Source organism: Petromyzon marinus, unplaced genomic scaffold, assembly GCF_048934315.1.
Source record: "Petromyzon marinus isolate PM22_M1 ecotype Great Lakes invasive population unplaced genomic scaffold, UKy_Petmar_22M1.pri1.0 PM_Scaffold_101, whole genome shotgun sequence".
Lineage (NCBI taxonomy): Eukaryota > Metazoa > Chordata > Hyperoartia > Petromyzontiformes > Petromyzontidae > Petromyzon > Petromyzon marinus.
This window is the reverse complement of record NW_027423060.1, coordinates 239,476-262,500: the sequence shown is the minus strand read 5'-3', so window position 1 is coordinate 262,500 and position 23,025 is coordinate 239,476. Positions and strand designations below refer to the sequence as shown.

Sequence of the window (23,025 nt, the reverse complement as noted above, 5' to 3'; positions counted from 1 at the left end):
TGACACACACACACAGTGACACACACATTGACACACACAGTGACACACACACAGTGACACACACACACAGTGACACACACAGTGACACACACACAATGACACACAGTGACACACACAGTGACACACACAGTGACGCACAGACACAGACATTCACACACTCTCTCCCCATGTCTCTCTCCCCGTGTCTCTCTCCCCATGTCTCTCTCTCTGCGTGTCTCCCCATGTCTCTCTCCCCCCGTGTCTCTCCCCGTGTCTCTCTCTCCCCGTGTCTCTCTCCCCCTGTCTCTCTCCCGGTGTCTCTCTCCCTGTGTCTCTCTCCCCGTGTCTCTCTCCCCGTGTCTCTCTCCCCGTGTCTCTCTCCCCGTGTCTCTCTCCCCGTGTCTCTCTCTCCCCGTGTCTCTCTCTCCCCGTGTCTCTCTCCCCCTGTCTCTCTCCCGGTGTCTCTCTCCCTGTGTCTCTCTCCCCGTGTCTCTCTCTCCCCGTGTCTCTCTCCCCGTGTCTCTCTCCCCGTGTCTCTCTCTCCCCGTGTCTCTCTCCCCGTGTCTCTCCCCCTGTCTCTCTCCCCGTGTCTCTCTCTCCGTGTCTCTCTCTCCCCGTGTCTCCCCGTGTCTCTCTCCCCGTGTCTCTGTCTCCCCGTGTCTCTCTCTCCCCGTGTCTCGCTCTCCCCGTGTCTCTCGCCCCGTGTCTCTCTCCCCGTGTCTCTCTCTCCCTGTGTCTCTCTCTCCCCGTGTCTCTCTCCCCGTGTCTCTCTCTCCCCGTGTCTCTCTCCCTGTGTCTCTCTCTCTCCGTGTCTCTCTCTCCCCGTGTCTCTCTCCCTGTGTCTCTCTCTCTCCGTGTCTCTCTCTCCCCGTGTCTCCCCGTGTCTCTCTCTCCGTGTCTCTCTCTCCCCGTGTCTCTCTCCCCGTGTCTCTCTCTCCCCGTGTCTCTCTCTCCCCGTGTCTCTCTCTCCCCGTGTCTCTCTCCGCGTGTCTCTCTCTCCCCGTGTCTCTCTCCCCGTGTCTCGCTCTCCCCGTGTCTCTCTCTCCCCGTGTCTCTCTCCCCGTGTCTCTCTCCCCGTGTCTCTCTCTCCCTGTGTCTCTCTCTCCCCGTGTCTCTCTCCCCGTGTCTCTCCCCGTGTCTCTCTCCCCGTGTCTCTCTCTCCCCGTGTCTCTCTCCCTGTGTCTCTCTCTCTCCGTGTCTCTCTCTCCCCGTGTCTCCCCGTGTCTCTCTCTCCGCGTGTCTCTCTCTCCCCGTGTCTCTCTCCCCGTGTCTCTCTCTCCCCGTGTCTCTCTCTCCCCGTGTCTCTCTCTCCCCGTGTCTCTCTCCCCGTGTCTCTGTCTCCCCGTGTCTCTCGCCCCGTGTCTCTCTCTCCCCGTGTCTCTCTCTCCGCGTGTCTCTCTCTCCCCGTGTCTCTCCCCGTGTCTCTCTCCCCGTGTCTCTCTCCCCGTGTCTCCCCATGTCTCTCTCTCCCCGTGTCTCTCCCCGTGTCTCTCTCTCCCTGGTGTCTCTGTCTCTTCCCGTGTCTCTGTCTCTGTCTCACCCCGTGTCTCTCTCCCCGTGTCTCTCTTTCCGTGTCTCCCCGTGTCTCTCCCCGTGTCTCCCCGTGTCTCTCCCCATGTCTCTCTCTCCCCGTGTCTCCCCGTGTCTCTCTCTCTCTCCCCGTGTCTCCCCCCGTGTCTCCCCCCCCGTGTCTCCCCGTGTCTCTCTCTCTCCCCGTGTCTCCCCCCGTGTCTCCCCCCGTGTCTCTCCTCTCGTGTCTCCCCGTGTCTCTCCCCCCATGTCTCCCCGTGTCTCTCTCTCTCCCCGTGTCTCCCCGTGTCTCCCCCCGTGTCTCTCTCCCCATGTCTCCCCGTGTCTCCCCGTGTCTCTCCCCTTGTCTCTCCCCGTGTCTCCCCCCGTGTCTCTCTCCCCGTGTCTCTCTCCCCGTGTCTCCCCGTGTCTCTCCCCGTGTCTCCCCCCGTGTCTCTCTCTCCCCGTGTCTCCCCGTGTCTCTCTCTCCCCGTGTCTCCCCGTGTCTCCCCGTGTCTCCCCGTGTCTCTCTCTCCCCGTGTCTCCCCGTGTCTCTCCCCGTGTCTCCCCGTGTCTCTCCCCGTGTCTCTCTCTCCCCGTGTCTCCCCGTGTCTCCCCGTGTCTCCCCGTGTCTCCCCGTCTCTCTCCCCGTGTCTCTCTCCCCGTGTCTCTCTCCCCGTGTCTCTCTCCCCGTGTCTCTCTCCCCGTGTCTCTCTCCCCGTGTCTCTCTCCCCGTGTCTCTCTCCCCGTGTCTCTCTCCCCGTGTCTCTCTCTCCCCGTGTCTCCCCGTGTCTCTCCCCGTGTCTCCCCGTGTCTCCCCGTGTCTCTCTCTCCCCGTGTCTCCCCGTGTCTCTCCCCGTGTCTCTCTCCCCCCCGTGTCTCCCCCGCTAGGGGAGCGAGTGGAGGATCTGGAGGAGAGTTTCAAGAAGAAAGATGAAGACATGAAGACAATGGAGGAGCGATACAAACGTTACCTGGAGAAAGCCAAAAGCGTGAGACACAGAGACACACACACAGACACACAGAGACACAGAGACACACACAGAGACACACACAGAGACACACACAGAGACACACAGAGAGACACACACAGAGACTCACACAGAGACACTCACAGAGACACACACAGAGACCCACATAGAGATACACACAGAGACACACACAGAGACACACACAGAGACACACAGAGACTCACACAGACACACACAGAGAGACACACAGAGAGACAGATGAAGACATGAAGACAATGGAGGAGCGATACAAACGTTACCTGGAGAAAGCCAAAAGCGTGAGACACAGAGAGAGACACAGACACACAGAGACACAGAGACACGCACAGAGACACACAGAGAGACACACAGAGAGACACACACAGAGACACACACAGAGACACACAGAGACTCACACAGAGACACACAGAGAGACACACAGAGAGACACAGAGACACACACAGAGACACAGATGAAGACATGAAGACAATGGAGGAGCGATACAAACGTTACCTGGAGAAAGCCAAAAGCGTGAGACACAGAGACACAGAGACACAGAGACACTGAGACACACACAGACACACAGAGACTCACACAGAGACACACAGAGAGACACACAGAGAGACACACAGAGACACACACAGAGACACAGAGACACACAGAGACACACAGAGACACAGACACACAGAGACACAGAGAGACACACAGAGACACAGAGAGACTCAGAGACACAGAGACACAGAGACACACACAGAGACACACACAGAGACTCACACAGAGACTCACACAGAGACACAGAGACACAGAGACACACAGAGACACAGAGACTCACAGAGACACAGAGACACACAGAGACACAGAGACACACACAGAGACACAGAGACACAGAGACACACAGAGACACAGAGACACACACAGAGACACAGAGACACACAGAGACACAGACACAGAGACACAGACAGAGACACAGAGACACACACAGAGACACAGAGACTCACACAGAGACACACACAGAGACACAGACACAGAGACACACAGAGAGACACACAGAGAGACACAGAGACACAGAGACACACACAGAGACACACACAGAGACACACAGAGACACACACAGACACACAAAGACACAGACAGAGACACAGAGACACACACAGAGACACACACAGACACACACAGACACACAGAGACACACAGAGACACAGACAGAGACACAGAGACACACACAGAGACACACACAGAGACACACAGAGACACACACAGACACACAGAGACTCACACAGAGACACAGAGACTCACACAGACACAGACACAGAGACACAGAGACACACACAGAGACACACACAGAGACACACACAGACACACACAGACACACAGAGACACAGACAGAGACACAGAGACACACACAGAGACACACACAGACACACACAGACACACAGAGACACACACAGAGACACAGACACACACACAGAGACTCACACAGAGACACACACAGAGACACAGAGACACAGAGACATACACAGAGACACACAGACACACACAGAGACACACACAGAGACACAGAGACACAGAGACTCACACAGAGACACACAGAGACACACACAGAGACACACACAGAGACACACACAGAGACACACACAGAGACACACACAGATACACAGAGACACAGAGACACACACAGAGACACACAGAGACACAGAGAGACACACAGAGACACAGAGACACACAGAGACACAGAGAGACACAGAGACACAGAGACACACACAGACACACACAGAGACACACACAGAGACACACACAGAGACACACACAGAGACACACACAGACACAGAGACACAAAGACACAGAGACACACACAGAGACACACACAGAGACACAGAGACACAGAGACACACAGAGACACACACAGAGACACACACAGAGACACACACAGAGACACAGAGACACACACAGAGACACAGAGACTCACACAGAGACACAGAGACTCACACAGAGACACAGAGACTCACACAGACACAGAGACACACACAGAGACACACACAGAGACACACACAGACACACAGAGACACAGAGAGACATACATTGTGTACTCTGTGTATGTACTGTGTATGTGTGCATTGTGTGTGTGTGTGTACTGTGTGTGTATTGTGTTTGTATTGTGTGTATTGTGTACTGTGTGTACTGTGTGTATACTGTGTGTGTGTACTGTGTGTGTACTGTGTGTGTACTGTGTGTGTGTACTGTGTGTGTGTGTGTACTGTGTGTGTGTACTGTGTGTGCACTGTGTGTGTGTACTGTGTGTGTGTACTGTGTGTGTACTGTGTGTGTACTGTATGTGTGTACTGTGTGTGTGTACTGTGTGTGTACTGTGTGTGTACTGTGTATGTACTGTGTGTGTACTGTGTGTGTACTGTGTGTGTACTGTGTGTGTGTACTGTGTGTGTGTACTGTGTGTGTGTGTGTACTGTGTGTGTGTACTGTGTGTGCACTGTGTGTGTGTACTGTGTGTGTGTACTGTGTGTGTACTGTGTGTGTGTACTGTGCGTGTGTACTGTGTGTGTGTGTGTACTGTGTGTGTACTGTGTGTGTGTACTGTGTATGTACTGTGTGTGTACTGTGTGTATGTACTGTGTGTGTGTGTACTGTGTGTGTACTGTGTGTGTACTGTGTGTGTACTGTGTGTGTGTACTGTGTGTGTGTACTGTGTGTGTGTGTGTACTGTGTGTGTGTACTGTGTGTGCACTGTGTGTGTGTACTGTGTGTGTGTACTGTGTGTGTACTGTGTGTGTGTGTACTGTGTGTGTGTGTGTACTGTGTGTGTACTGTGTGTGTGTACTGTGTATGTACTGTGTGTGTACTGTGTGTATGTACTGTGTGTGTGTGTACTGTGTGTGTACTGTGTGTGTACTGTGTGTGTACTGTGTGTGTGTACTGTGTGTGTGTGTACTGTGTGTATACTGTGTGTGTACTGTGTGTGTACTGTGTGTGTGTACTGTGTGTGTATGTACTGTTTGTGTACTGTGTGTGTACTGTGTGTGTGTACTGTGTGTGTGTACTGTGTGTGTGTACTGTACATGTACTGTGTGTGTGTGTGTATACTGTGTGTGTGTACTGTGTGTGTGTACTGTGTGTGCACTGTATGTGTGTACTGTGTGTGTACTGTGTGTGTACTGTGTGTGTACTGTGTGTGTGTACTGTGTGTGTACTGTGTGTGTGTACTGTGTGTGTACTGTGTGTGTACTGTGTGTGTGTACTGTGTGTGTACTGTGTGTGTACTGTGTGTGTGTACTGTGTGTACTGTGTGTGTACTGTGTGTACTGTGTGTGTACTGTGTGTGTACTGTGTGTGTGTACTGTGTGTTTGTGTACTGTGTGTACTGTGTGTGTGTGTACTGTGTATGTGTGTATTGTGTGTGTGTACTGTGTGTGTGTGTACTGTGTGTGTACTGTGTGTGTACTGTGTGTTTGTGTACTGTGTGTACTGTGTATGTGTGTATTGTGTGTATGCACTGTGTGTGTACTGTGTGTGTATGTACTGTGTGTGTGTACTGTGTGTGTGTGTACTGTGTGTGTACTGTGTGTGTACTGTGTGTTTGTGTACTGTGTGTACTGTGTGTGTGTGTATTGTGTGTATGTACTGTGTGTGTACTGTGTGTGTGTACTGTATGAGTGCTGTGTGTGTACTGTGTGTGTACTGTGTATGTATGTACTGTGTGTGTGTACTGTGTGTGTACTGTGTGTGTACTGTGTGTACTGTGTGTGTGTATTGTGTGTGTGTACTGTGTGTGTACTGTGTGTGTGTGTACTGTGTGTGTGTGTGTACTGTGTGTGTGTGTGTATTGTGTGTGTGTGTACTGTGTGTGTACTGTGTGTGTGTACTGTGTGTGTACTGTGTGTGTACACTGTGTGTGTACTGTGTGTGTGTGTACTGTGTGTGTACTGTGTGTGTACTGTGTGTGTGTGTGTACTGTGTGTGTACTGTGTGTGTGTACTGTGTGTGTGTACTGTGTGTGTACTGTTTATGTGTACTGTGTGTGCACTGTGTGTGTGTGTACTGTGTGTGTACTGTGTGTGTGTACTGTGTGTGTACTGTGTGTGTGTCACTGTGTGTGTACTGTGTGTGTGTACTGTGTGTGTGTGTATACTGTGTGTATACTGTGTGTGTACTGTGTGTGTAGTGTGTGTGTACTGTGTGTGTGTACTGTGTGTACTGTGTGTGTACTGTGTGTGTGTACTGTGTGTACTGTGTGTGTACTGTGTGTGTGTACTGTGTGTACTGTGTGTGTGTACTGTGTGTGTGTACTGTGTGTGTGTACTGTGTGTGTACTGTGTGTACTGTGTGTGTACTGTGTGTACTGTGTGTGTACTGTGTGTGTACTGTGTGTGTGTATTGTGTGTGTGTACTGTGTGTGTACTGTGTGTGTGTGTACTGTGTGTGTACTGTGTGTGTACTGTGTGTGTGTGTACTGTGTGTGTACTGTGTGTGTACTGTGTGTGTGTACTGTGTGTGTACTGTGTGTGTGTACTGTGTGTACTGTGTATGTGTGTATTGTGTGTGTGTACTGTGTGTGTGTGTACTGTGTGTGTACTGTGTGTGTGTACTGTGTGTGTGTACTGTGTGTGTACTGTGTGTGTACTGTGTGTGTACTGTATGTGTACTGTGTGTGTACTGTGTGTGTGTACTGTGTGTGTGTACTGTGTGTGTGTACTGTGTGTGTACTGTATGTGTACTGTGTGTGTACTGTATGTGTGTACTGTGTGTGTACTGTGTGTGTACTGTGTGTGTACTGTGTGTGTGTACTGTGTGTGTACTGTGTGTGTACTGTATGTGTACTGTGTGTATTGTGTGTGTACTATATGAGTACTATATGTGTACTGTATGAGTACTGTATGAGTACTATATGTGTACTGTGTGTGTACTGTGTGTGTGTACTGTATGAGTACTATATGAGTACTATATGTGTACTGTATGTGTACTGTGTGTGTACTGTATGTGTACTGTATGTGTACTGTTTGTGTACTGTATGTGTGTACTTTTCAGGTGATCCGTACTCTGGATCCCAAGCAGAATCCGGGTAATGTCCCGGAGTCTCAGTCCCTGAGAAGTCAGCTGGTGGAGCGAGATCGACTCATCATTACTAAAGATGTACTACTCACCACTCACTCACCACTCACTCACCACTCACTCACCACTCACTCACCACTCACTCACTCACCACTCACTCACTCACCCACTCACCACTCACTCACTCACCACTCACTCACTCACTCACCACTCACTCACTCAGTCACTCACTCACCACTCACCACTCACTCACCACTCACTCACCACTCACTCACCACTCACTCACTCACTCACCACTCACTCACCCACTCACCACTCACTCACCACTCACTCACTCACCACTCACTCACTCACCACTCACTCAGTCACTCACCACTCACTCACCACTCACTCACCACTCACTCACCACTCACTCACCACTCACTCACTCACCACTCACTCACCACTCACTCACCCACTCACTCACTCACTCACCACTCACTCACTCAGTCACTCACTCACCACCCACCCACTCACTCACCACTCACTCACTCACTCACCACTCACTCACCACCCACCCACTCACTCACCACTCACTCACCACTCACTCACTCACTCACCACTCACTCACCACTCACCCACTCACTCACTCACCACTCACTCACTCACCACTCACTCACTCACTCACCCACTCACCCACTCACTCACCACTCACTCACCACTCATTACTCACCACTCACTCACCACTCACTCACCACTCACTCACCACTCATCACTCACCACTCACTCACCACTCACTCACCACTCACTCACTCACCACTCACTCACCACTCATCACTCACCACTCATCACTCACTCACTCACTCACCACTCACTCACTCATTCACTCACTCACTCACTCAGTCACCACTCACTCACTCACCACTCACTCACCACTCATCACTCACCACTCATCACTCACCACTCATCACTCACCCACTCACTCACCACTCACTCACTCAGTCACTCACTCACCACTCACTCACCACTCACTCACCACTCACTCATCACTCACCACTCACTCACCACTCACTCAGTCACTCACTCGCCACTCACTCACCACTCACTCACCACTCACTCACCCACTCACCCACTCACTCACCCACTCACTCACTCAGCCACTCACCACTCACCACTCACTCACCACTCACCACTCACTCACTCACCACTCACTCACTCAATCACTCACCCACTCACTCACCACTCACTCAGTCACTCACCCACTCACTCACCACTCACTCACTCACTCAGTCACTCACCACTCACTCACCACTCACTCACCCACTCACTCACTCACCACTCACCACTCACTCACTCAGTCACTCAGTCAGTCACTCACTCACCACTCACTCACCACTCACTCACCACTCACCACTCACTCACTCACCCACTCACTCACCCACCCACTCACCCACCCACTCACTCACTCACCACTCAGTCACTCACTCACTCACTCACCCACTCACTCACCACTCACTCACCCACTCACTCACTCACTCACCACTCACTCACTCAGTCACTCACTCACCACCCACCCACTCACTCACCACTCACTCACTCACTCACCACTCACTCACCACTCACTCACCACTCACTCACTCACTCACCACCCACTCACTCACCACTCACTCACCACTCACTCACCACTCAGTCACCACTCACTCACCACTCACTCAGTCACTCACTCACCACTCACTCACCACTCACTCACCCACTCACTCAGTCACTCACTCACCACTCACTCACCACTCACTCACTCACCACTCACCACTCACTCACCACTCACTCACCACTCACTCACTCACCACTCACTCACCACTCACCACTCATCACTCACCACTCACTCACTCACTCACCACTCATCACTCACCACTCACTCACCACTCACTCACTCAGTCACTCACTCACTCACCACTCACTCACCACTCACTCACTCACCCACTCACTCACCCACTCACCACTCACTCACCACTCACCACTCACTCACTCACTCAGTCACTCACTCACCACTCACTCACTCACTCACCACTCACTCACCACTCACCCACTCACTCACCACTCACTCACTCACCACTCACTCACTCACTCACCCACTCACCCACTCACTCACCACTCACTCACCACTCATTACTCACCACTCACTCACCACTCACTCACCACTCACTCACCACTCATCACTCACCACTCACTCACCACTCACTCACCACTCACTCACTCACCACTCACTCACCACTCATCACTCACCACTCATCACTCACTCACTCACCACTCACTCACTCATTCACTCACTCACTCACTCAGTCACCACTCACTCACTCACCACTCACTCACCACTCATCACTCACCACTCATCACTCACCACTCATCACTCACCCACTCACTCACCACTCACTCACTCAGTCACTCACTCACCACTCACTCACCACTCACTCACCACTCACTCATCACTCACCACTCACTCACCACTCACTCAGTCACTCACTCGCCACTCACTCACCACTCACTCACCACTCACTCACCCACTCACCCACTCACTCACCCACTCACTCACTCAGCCACTCACCACTCACCACTCACTCACCACTCACCACTCACTCACTCACCACTCACTCACTCAATCACTCACCCACTCACTCACCACTCACTCAGTCACTCACCCACTCACTCACCCACTCACTCACTCACTCAGTCACTCACCACTCACTCACCACTCACTCACCCACTCACTCACTCACTCACTCACTCACTCACTCACTCACACTCAGCCACTCCTCACTCACTCACTCACGATAGATCATACATCAATCACTCACACTCACTCAAAACTCACTCAATCACCACTCACTCTCACCACTCACTCACCCTCACTCACTCACTCAGCTCACCACTCACTCACTCACTCACTCACTCACTCACCACTCACTTACTCACCACTCCCTCACTCACCCACTCACTCACTCACTCACCACTCACCACTCACTCACTCACCACTCACCACTCACTCACCACTCACTCAGCACTCACTCACCACTCACCACTCACTCACTCACCACTCACCACTCACTCACTCACCACTCACTCACCACTCACGCACCACTCACTCACTCACTCACCACTCACTCACCACTCACTCACCACTCACTCACCACTCACTCACCACTCACCACTCACTCACTCACTCACCACTCACTCACCACTCACCACTCACTCACTCACTCAGCCACTCACTCACCACTCACTCACCACTCACTCACCACTCACTCACCCACTCACTCAGTCACTCACTCAGTCACTCACTCACTCACTCACCACTCACTCACCACTCACTCACCACTCACTCACCCACTCACCCACTCACTCACCCACTCACTCACTCAGCCACTCACCACTCACCACTCACTCACCACTCACTCACCACTCACCACTCACTCACTCACCACTCACTCACTCAGTCACTCACCCACTCACTCACCACTCACTCACTCACTCAGTCACTCACCACTCACTCACCACTCACTCACCCACTCACTCACTCACCACTCACTCACTCAGTCACTCAGTCAGTCACTCACTCACCACTCACTCACCACTCACTCACCACTCACCACTCACTCACCACTCACTCACCACTCACTCACCACTCACTCACCACTCACTCACTCACCCACTCACTCACCCACCCACTCACCCACCCACTCACTCACCACTCACTCACTCACTCACCACTCACTCACCACTCACTCACCACTCACTCAGTCACTCACTCACTCACTCACCACTCACTCACCCACTCACTCAGTCACTCACTCACCACTCACTCACCACTCACTCACTCACCACTCACCACTCACTCACCACTCACTCACCACTCACTCACTCACCACTCACTCACCACTCACCACTCATCACTCACCACTCACTCACCACTCACTCACCACTCACTCACTCACTCACCACTCATCACTCACCACTCACTCACCACTCACTCACCACTCACTCACCACTCACTCACTCACTCAGTCACTCACCACTCACTCACCACCCACTCACTCACCACTCACTCACCACTCACCACTCACTCACTCACCCACTCACTCACCCACCCACTCACCCACCCACTCACTCACTCACCACTCAGTCACTCACTCACTCACTCACCCACTCACTCACCACTCACTCACCGCTCACTCACTCACTCAGTCACTCACCACTCACTCACTCACTCACCACTCACTCACTCACTCACCACTCACTTACTCACCACTCCCTCACTCACCCACTCACTCACTCACTCACCACTCACCACTCACTCACTCACCACTCACCACTCACTCACCACTCACTCAGCACTCACTCACCACTCACCACTCACTCACTCACCACTCACCACTCACTCACTCACCACTCACTCACCACTCACGCACCACTCACTCACTCACTCACCACTCACTCACCACTCACTCACCACTCACTCACCACTCACTCACCACTCACCACTCACTCACTCACTCACCACTCACTCACCACTCACCACTCACTCACTCACTCAGCCACTCACTCACCACTCACTCACCACTCACTCACCACTCACTCACCCACTCACTCAGTCACTCACTCAGTCACTCACTCACTCACTCACCACTCACTCACCACTCACTCACCACTCACTCACCCACTCACCCACTCACTCACCCACTCACTCACTCAGCCACTCACCACTCACCACTCACTCACCACTCACTCACCACTCACCACTCACTCACTCACCACTCACTCACTCAGTCACTCACCCACTCACTCACCACTCACTCACTCACTCAGTCACTCACCACTCACTCACCACTCACTCACCCACTCACTCACTCACCACTCACTCACTCAGTCACTCAGTCAGTCACTCACTCACCACTCACTCACCACTCACTCACCACTCACCACTCACTCACCACTCACTCACCACTCACTCACCACTCACTCACCACTCACTCACTCACCCACTCACTCACCCACCCACTCACCCACCCACTCACTCACCACTCACTCACTCACTCACCACTCACTCACCACTCACTCACCACTCACTCAGTCACTCACTCACTCACTCACCACTCACTCACCCACTCACTCAGTCACTCACTCACCACTCACTCACCACTCACTCACTCACCACTCACCACTCACTCACCACTCACTCACCACTCACTCACTCACCACTCACTCACCACTCACCACTCATCACTCACCACTCACTCACCACTCACTCACCACTCACTCACTCACTCACCACTCATCACTCACCACTCACTCACCACTCACTCACCACTCACTCACCACTCACTCACTCACTCACCCACTCACCCACTCACTCACCACTCACTCACCACTCATTACTCACCACTCACTCACACTCACTCACCACTCACTCACCACTCATCACTCACCACTCACTCACCACTCACTCACCACTCACTCACTCACCACTCACTCACCACTCATCACTCACTACTCATCACTCACTCACTCACCACTCACTCACTCATTCACTCACTCACTCAGTCACCACTCACTCACTCACCACTCACTCACCACTCACTCACCACTCATCACTCACCACTCATCACTCACCACTCATCACTCACCCACTCACTCACCACTCACTCACTCAGTCACTCACTCACCACTCACTCACCACTCACTCACCACTCACTCATCACTCACCACTCACTCACCACTCACTCAGTCACTCACTCACCACTCACTCACCACTCACTCACCACTCACTCACCCACTCACCCACTCACTCACCCACTCACTCACTCAGCCACTCACCACTCACCACTCACTCACCACTCACCACTCACTCACTCACCACTCACTCACTCAGTCACTCACCCACTCACTCACTCACCACTCACTCACCACTCACTCACCACTCACTCAGTCACTCACCCACTCACTCACCACTCACTCACTCACTCAGTCACTCACCACTCACTCACCACTCACTCACCCACTCACTCACTCACCACTCACCACTCACTCACTCAGTCACTCAGTCAGTCACTCACTCACCACTCACTCACCACTCACTCACCACTCACCACTCACTCACCACTCACTCACTCACTCACCACTCACTCACTCACCCACTCACTCACCCACCCACTCACCCACCCACTCACTCACTCACCACTCAGTCACTCACTCACTCACTCACTCACCACTCACTCACCACTCACTCACCGCTCACTCACTCACTCAGTCACTCACCACTCACTCACTCACCACTCACCACTCACTCACTCAGTCACTCAGTCAGTCACTCACTCACCACTCACTCACTCACTCACCACTCACTTACTCACCACTCCCTCACTCACCCACTCACTCACTCACTCACCACTCACCACTCACTCACTCACCACTCACCACTCACTCACCACTCACTCAGCACTCACTCACCACTCACCACTCACTCACTCACCATTCACCACTCACTCACTCACCACTCACTCACCACTCACGCACCACTCACTCACTCACTCACCACTCACTCACCACTCACTCACCACTCACTCACCACTCACTCACCACTCACCACTCACTCACTCACTCACCACTCACTCACCACTCACTCACTCACTCACCCACTCACTCACTCAACACTCACTCACCACTCACCACTCACTCACTCACTCAGCCACTCACTCAACACTCCACTCACCACTCACTCACCACTCACTCACCCACTCACTCAGTCACTCACTCAGTCATCACTCACTCACCCACTCACTCACCACTCACTCACCACTCACTCAGTCACTCACTCACCACTCACTCACCACTCACTCACCACTCACTCACCCACTCACCAATCCACTAGCACCACTCAGCTCCACTCACCACTCACACTCACTCACTCACCACTCCACTCACTCACACTCACTCACTCAGATCATCTCACCACTCACTCACTCACTCACTCGCTCTGACTCACACCCTCACTCACTCACCCACTCACTCACTCACCACTCACCACTCACTCACTCAGTCACTCAGTCAGTCACTCACTCACCACTCACTCACCACTCACTCACCACTCACCACTCACCACTCACTCACCACTCACTCACTCACCACTCACTCACTCACCCACTCACTCACACACCCACTCACCCACCCACTCACTCACTCACCACTCAGTCACTCACTCCACTCACTCACCCACTCACTCACCACTCACTCACCACTCACTCACTCACTCAGTCACTCACCTCTCACTCACTCACTCACCACTCACCACTCACTCACTCAGTCACTCAGTCAGTCACTCACTCACCACTCACTCACTCACCACTCACTTACTCACCACTCACTCACTCACCACTCACCACTCATCACTCACCACTCACTCACCACTCACTCACCACTCACTCACTCACTCACCACTCAGCACTCACCACTCACTCCCCACTCACTCACCACTCACTCACCACTCACTCACCACTCACTCACTCACCCACTCACTCACCACTCACTCACACTCATTACTCACCACTCACTCACCACTCACTCACCACTCACTCACCACTCATCACTCACCACTCCTCACCACTCACTCACCACTCACTCACTCACCACTCACTCACCACTCATCACTCACTACTCATCACTCACTCACTCACCACTCACTCACTCATTCACTCACTCACTCAGTCACCACTCACTCACTCACCACTCACTCACCACTCACTCACCACTCATCACTCACCACTCATCACTCACCACTCATCACTCACCCACTCACTCACCACTCACTCACTCAGTCACTCACTCACCACTCACTCACCACTCACTCACCACTCACTCATCACTCACCACTCACTCACCACTCACTCAGTCACTCACTCACCACTCACTCACCACTCACCCACTCACCCACTCACTCACCCACTCACTCACTCAGCCACTCACCACTCACCACTCACTCACCACTCACCACTCACTCACTCACCACTCACTCACTCAGTCACTCACCCACTCACTCACTCACCACTCACTCACCACTCACTCACCACTCACTCAGTCACTCACCCACTCACTCACCACTCACTCACTCACTCAATCACTCACCACTCACTCACCACTCACTCACCCACTCACTCACTCACCACTCACCACTCACTCACTCAGTCACTCAGTCAGTCACTCACTCACCACTCACTCACCACTCACTCACCACTCACCACTCACTCACCACTCACTCACTCACTCACCACTCACTCACTCACCCACCCACTCACCCACCCACTCACTCACTCACCACTCAGTCACTCACTCACTCACTCACCCACTCACTCACCACTCACTCACCGCTCACTCACTCACTCCAGTCACTCACCACTCACTCACTCACCACTCACCACTCACTCACTCAGTCACTCAGTCAGTCACTCACTCACCACTCACTCCTTACTCACCACTCCCTCACTCACCCACTCACTCACTCACTCACCACTCACCACTCACTCACTCACCACTCACCACTCACTCACCACTCACTCAGCACTCACTCACCACTCACCACTCACTCACTCACCACTCACCACTCACTCACTCACCACTCACTCACCACTCACGCACCACTCACTCACTCACTCACCACTCACTCACCACTCACTCACCACTCACTCACCACTCACTCACCACTCACCACTCACTCACTCACTCACCACTCACTCACCACTCACTCACTCACTCACCCACTCACTCACTCAACACTCACTCACCACTCACCACTCACTCACTCACTCAGCCACTCACTCACCACTCACTCACCACTCACTCACCACTCACTCACCCACTCACTCAGTCACTCACTCAGTCACTCACTCACTCACCACTCACTCACCACTCACTCACCACTCACTCAGTCACTCACTCACCACTCACTCACCACTCACTCACCACTCACTCACCCACTCACCCACTCACTCACCCACTCACTCACTCAGCCACTCACCACTCACCACTCACTCACCACTCACCACTCACTCACCACTCACTCACTCAGTCACTCACCCACTCACTCACCACTCACTCACTCACTCAGTCACTCACCACTCACTCACCACTCACTCACCCACTCACTCACTCACCACTCACCACTCACTCACTCAGTCACTCAGTCAGTCACTCACTCACCACTCACTCACCACTCACTCACCACTCACCACTCACCACTCACTCACCACTCACTCACTCACCACTCACTCACTCACCCACTCACTCACCCACCCACTCACCCACCCACTCACTCACTCACCACTCAGTCACTCACTCACTCACTCACCCACTCACTCACCACTCACTCACCACTCACTCACTCACTCAGTCACTCACCACTCACTCACTCACTCACCACTCACCACTCACTCACTCAGTCACTCAGTCAGTCACTCACTCACCACTCACTCACTCACCACTCACTTACTCACCACTCACTCACTCACCCACTCACTCACTCACTCACCACTCACCACTCACTCACTCACCACTCACCACTCACTCACCACTCACTCAGCACTCACTCACCACTCACCACTCACTCACTCACCACTCACCACTCACTCACTCACCACTCACTCACCACTCACGCACCACTCACTCACTCACTCACCACTCACTCACCACTCACTCACCACTCACTCACCACTCACTCACTCACTCAGTCACTCACTCAGTCACTAACCACTCACTCAGTCACTCACTCACCACTCACCACTCACTCACTCACTCAGCCACTCACTCACCCACTCACTCACCCACTCACTCACCACTCACTCACCCACTCAATCACCACTCACTCACCCACTCAATCACTGACTCACCCACTCATTTGTGGTGATGATGATGATGATGTTGTTGATGTTGATGTTGTTGATGTTGATGTTGTTGTTGATGATGTTGATGATGTTGATGTTGTTGTTGATGTGACAGAGGGAGTCTGAGCGAGTTCGCATGCAGAGAGATCAAGAAGAGAAGCTCATAGTGAGTGCCTGGTACAGCCTGGTGAGTAATACCAATAACTACCACTCTAACTAGTATAACTACCACTATAACTAGTGTAACTACCACTATAACTAGTGTAACTACCACTATAACTAGTGTAACTACCACATAACTAGTACAACTACCACTAACTACCACTATAACTAGTATAACTACCACTAACTACCACTAACTAGTACAACTACCACCAACTACCACTATAACTAGTACAACTACCACCAACTACCACTATAACTAGTATAACTACCACCAACTACCACTATAACTAGTATAACGACCACTATAACTAGTATAACTACCACTAACTACCACCAACTACCACTAACTACCACTCTAACTAGTGTAACTACCACTATAACTAGTATAACTACCACTAACTACAACTCTTAACTACTGTAACTACCACTATAACTAGTACAACTACCACTAACTACCACTATAACTAGTACAACTGCCACTCTAACTAGTGTAACTACCACTAACTACCACTATAACTAGTATAACTACCACTAACTACCACTCTTAACTACTGTAACTACCACTATAACTAGTACAACTACCACTAACTACCACTATAACTAGTACAACTGCCACTCTAACTAGTGTAACTACCACTAACTACCACTATAACTAGTATAACTACCACTAACTACCACTCTAACTAGTATAACTACCACTATAACTAGTATAACTACCACTAACTACCACTATAACTAGTACAACTGCCACTCTAACTAGTGTAACTACCACTAACTACCACTATAACTAGTACAACTACCACTCTAGCTACCACTCTAACTACCACCAACTACCACCAACTACCACTCTAACTACTATAACTAGTATAACTACCACCCTGACTAGTGTAACTACCACTCTTAACTAGTGAAACTACCACTAACTACCACTCTTGACTAGTACAACTACCACTAACTACCCCTAACTACCACTCTAACTAGTGTAACTACCACTATAACTAGTGTAACTACCACTCTTAACTAGTGCAACTACCACCAACTACCACAAACTACCACTCTAACTAGTATAACTACCACTCTAACTACCACTCTAACTAGTATAACTACCACTATAACTAGTGTAACTACCAGCACAACTAGTATAACAACCACTTACTACCACTAACTACCACTCTAACTAGTATTACTAGAAATGACTAGTGTAACTACCACTAACTAGTATAACTACCACTAACTACCACTAACTACCACTCTAACCTGTGTAACTACCACTCTAACTAGTATAACTACCACTAACTACCACTATAACTAGTGTAACTACCACTCTAACTAGTATAACTACCACTAACTACCACTAACTAGTGTAACTACCACTCTAACTAGTATAACTACCACTAACTACCACTCTAACTAGTGTAACTACCACTCTAACTAGTATAACTGCCACTAACTACCACTCTAACTAGTGTAACTACCACTCTAACTAGTATAACTACCACTAACTACCACTATAACTATAATAACTACCACTAACCACCACTCTGACTAGTATAACTACCACTAACTACCACTATAACTAGTACAACTACCTCTATAACTAGTACAACTACCACTAACTACAACTAGTGTAACTACCACTAACTACCACTCTAACTAGTATAACTACCACTAACTACCACTATAACTAGTACAACTACCACCATAACTAGTACAACTACCACTAACTACCACTTAAACTAGTGTATCTACCACTATAACTACCACTATAACTAGTATAACTACCACTAACTACCACTAACTACCACTCTAACTAGTAGTCTAACTACCACTAACTACCATTATAACTACCACTCTAACTACCACTTTAACTACCACTAACTACCACTCTAACTACCACTCTAACCACCACTATAACCACCACTAACTACCACTAACTACCACTTTAACTACCACTAACTACCACTCTAACTAGTACTCTAACTACCACTAACTACCACACTAACTACCACTCTAACCACCACTATAACCACCACTAACTACCACTAACTACCACTCTAACTACCACTATAACTAGTACAACTACCACTATAACTAGTATATCAACCACTAACTACCACAAACTACCACTCTAACTAGTATAACTACCACTAACTACCACTCTAACTAGTATAACTACCAATAACTACCACTAACTAGTGTAACTACCACTCTAACTAGTAAAACTACCATTAACTACCACTAACTACCACTAACTACCACTCTAACTAGTGTAACTACCACTCTAACTAGTATAACTACCACTAACTACCACTATAACTATAATAACTACCACTAACTACCACTGTGACTAGTATAACTACCACTATCTACCACTCTGACTCGTATAACTACCACTAACTACCACTATAACTAGTACAACTACCTCTATAACTAGTACAACTACCACTAACTACAACTAGTATAACTACCACTCACTACCACTCTAACTAGTATAACTACCACCAACTACCACTATATCTAGTACAACTACCACCATAACTAGTACAACTACCACTAACTACCACTTTAACTAGTGTAACTACCACTATAACTACCACTATAACTAGTATAACTACCACTAACTACCACTAACTACCACTCTAACTAGTAGTCTAACTACCACTAACTACCACTATAATTACCACTCTAACTACCACTTTAACTACCACTAACTACCACTAACTAGTACTCTAACTACCACTAACTACCACACTAACTACCACTCTAACCACCACTATAACCACCACTAACTACCACTAACTACCACTCTAACTACCACTATAACTAGTACAACTACCACTATAACTAGTATAACTACCACTCTTAACTAGTGTGACTAACACTAACTAGAACTCTTAACTAGTACAACTACCACTATAACTAGTGTAACTACCACTATAACTAGTGTAACTACCACTATAACTAGTATAACAACCACTAATTACCACTAACTACCACTCTAACTAGTATAACTACCAATAACTAATGTAACTACCACTCTAACTAGTATGACTACCACTAACTACCACTCTAACTAGTATAACTACCAATAACTAGTGTAACTACCACTACAACTAGTATAACTACCACTAACTACCACTAACTAGTGTAACTACCACTCTAACTAGTATAACTACCATTAACTACCACTAACTACCACTAACTACCACTCTTACTAGTGTAACTACCACTCTAACTAGTATAACTACCACTAACTACCACTATAACTATAATAACTAACACTAACTACCACTCTGACTAGTATAACTACCACTAACTACCACTATAACTAGTACAACTACCTCTATAACTAGTACAACTACCACTAACTACAACTAGTGTAACTACCACTAACTACCACTCTAACTAGTATAACTACCACTAACTACCACTATATCTAGTACAACTACCACCATAACTAGTACAACTACCACTAACTACCACTTTAACTAGTGTAACTACCACAAACTACCACTCTAACTAGTGTAACTACCACTAACTACCACTCTAACTAGTAGTCTAACTACCACTAACTACCATTATAACTACCACTCTAACTACCACTAACTACCACTCTAACTAGTACTCTAACTACCACTAACTACCACACTAACTACCACTCTAACCACCACTATAACCACCACTAACTACCACTAACTACCACTCTAACTACCACTCTAACTACCACTAACTACCACTCTAACTAGTACTCTAACTATCACTAACTACCACACTAACTACCACTCTAACCACCACTAACCACCACTAACCACCACTAACTACCACTAACTACCACACTAACTACCACTCTAACCACCACTATAACCACCACTAACTACCACTAACTACCACTATAACTACCACTAACTACCACTATAACTACCACTCTAACTACCACTAACTACCACTCTAACTAGTACTCTAACTATCACTAACTACCACACTAACTACCACTCTAACCACCACTAACCACCACTAACCACCACTAACTACCACTAACTACCACTATAACTACCACTAACTACCACTATAACTACCACTATAACTAGTGTAACTACCACTCTTTGTGTCTCTGTGTGTCTCTGTCTGTCTCTGTGTGTCTCTGTCTGTCTGTGTGTGTCTCTGTGTGAGTCTCTGTGTGTGTCTCTGTGTGTGTCTCTGTGTGTGTCTCTGTGTGTCTCTGTGTGTGTCTCTGTGTGTCTCTGTGTGTGTCTCTGTGTGTGTCTCTGTGTGTGTCTCTGTCTCTGTGTGTGTCTCTGTGTGTGTCTCTGTGTGTGTCACTGTGTGTCTCTGTGTGTGTCTCTGTGTGTCTCTGTGTGTGTCTCTGTGTGTGTCTCTGTGTGTCTCTGTGTGTGTCTCTGTGTGTGTCTCTGTGTGTGTCTCTGTGTGTGTCTCTGTGTGTGTCTCTGTCTCTGTGTGTGTCTCTGTGTGTGTCTCTGTGTGAGTCTCTGTGTGTGTCTCTGTGTGTGTCTCTGTGAGTGTCTCTGTGTGTGTGTGTCTCTGTGTGTGTCTCTGTGTGTGTCTCTGTGTGTGTCTCTGTGTGTCTCTGTGTGTGTCTCTGTGTGTGTCTCTGTGAGTCTCTGTGTGTGTCTCGGTGTGTGTCTCTGTGTGTGTCTCTGTGTGTGTCTCTGTGTGAGTCTTTGTGTGTGTCTCTGTGTGTGTCTCTGTGTGTGTCTCTGTGTGTCTCTGTGTGTGTCTCTGTGTGTCTCTGTGTGTGTCTCTGTGTGTCTCTGTGTGTGTCTCTGTGTGTCTCTGTGTGTGTCTCTGTGTGTCTCTGTGTGTGTCTCTGTGTGTCTCTGTGTGTGTCTCTGTGTGTCTCTCTGTGTCTCTGTGTGTGTCTCTGTGAGTGTCTCTGTGTGTGTGTGTCTCTGTGTGTGTCTCTGTGTGTGTCTCTGTGTGTGTCACTGTGTGTCTCTGTGTGTGTCTCGGTGTGTGTCTCTGTGTGTGTCTCTGTGTGTGTCTCTGTGAGTCTCTGTGTGTGTCTCGGTGTGTGTCTCTGTGTGTGTCTCTGTGTGTGTCTCTGTGTGTGTCTCTGTGTGTGTCTCTGTGTGAGTCTTTGTGTGTGTCTCTGTGTGTGTCTCTGTGTGTGTCTCTGTGTGTCTCTGTGTGTGTCTCTGTGTGTCTCTGTGTGTGTCTCTGTGTGTCTCTGTGTGTGTCTCTGTGTGTCTCTGTGTGTGTCTCTGTGTGTCTCTGTGTGTGTCTCTGTGTGTCTCTGTGTGTGTCTCTGTGTGTCTCTCTGTGTCTCTGTGTGTGTCTCTGTGAGTGTCTCTGTGTGTGTGTGTCTCTGTGTGTGTCTCTGTGTGTGTCTCTGTGTGTGTCACTGTGTGTCTCTGTGTGTGTCTCGGTGTGTGTCTCTGTGTGTGTCTCTGTGTGTGTCTCTG

At 49.8% G+C, this 23,025-nt stretch overlaps 1 protein-coding gene across 1 annotated transcript in view; it reads left to right on the top strand.

Annotated features, from left to right (window-relative positions):
• The window catches only part of LOC142922559 (protein Hook homolog 3-like), a 68,734-nt gene that overhangs the window by 43,170 nt on the left and 2,539 nt on the right, over positions 1-23,025 (top strand). Inside the window, exons 9-11 of the mRNA XM_076063345.1 lie at positions 2,380-2,480; positions 7,515-7,619; positions 17,556-17,627. Coding sequence (XP_075919460.1) covers positions 2,380-2,480; positions 7,515-7,619; positions 17,556-17,627 — 278 coding nt within the window. The remainder of the gene's footprint in view (positions 1-2,379; positions 2,481-7,514; positions 7,620-17,555; positions 17,628-23,025) is intronic.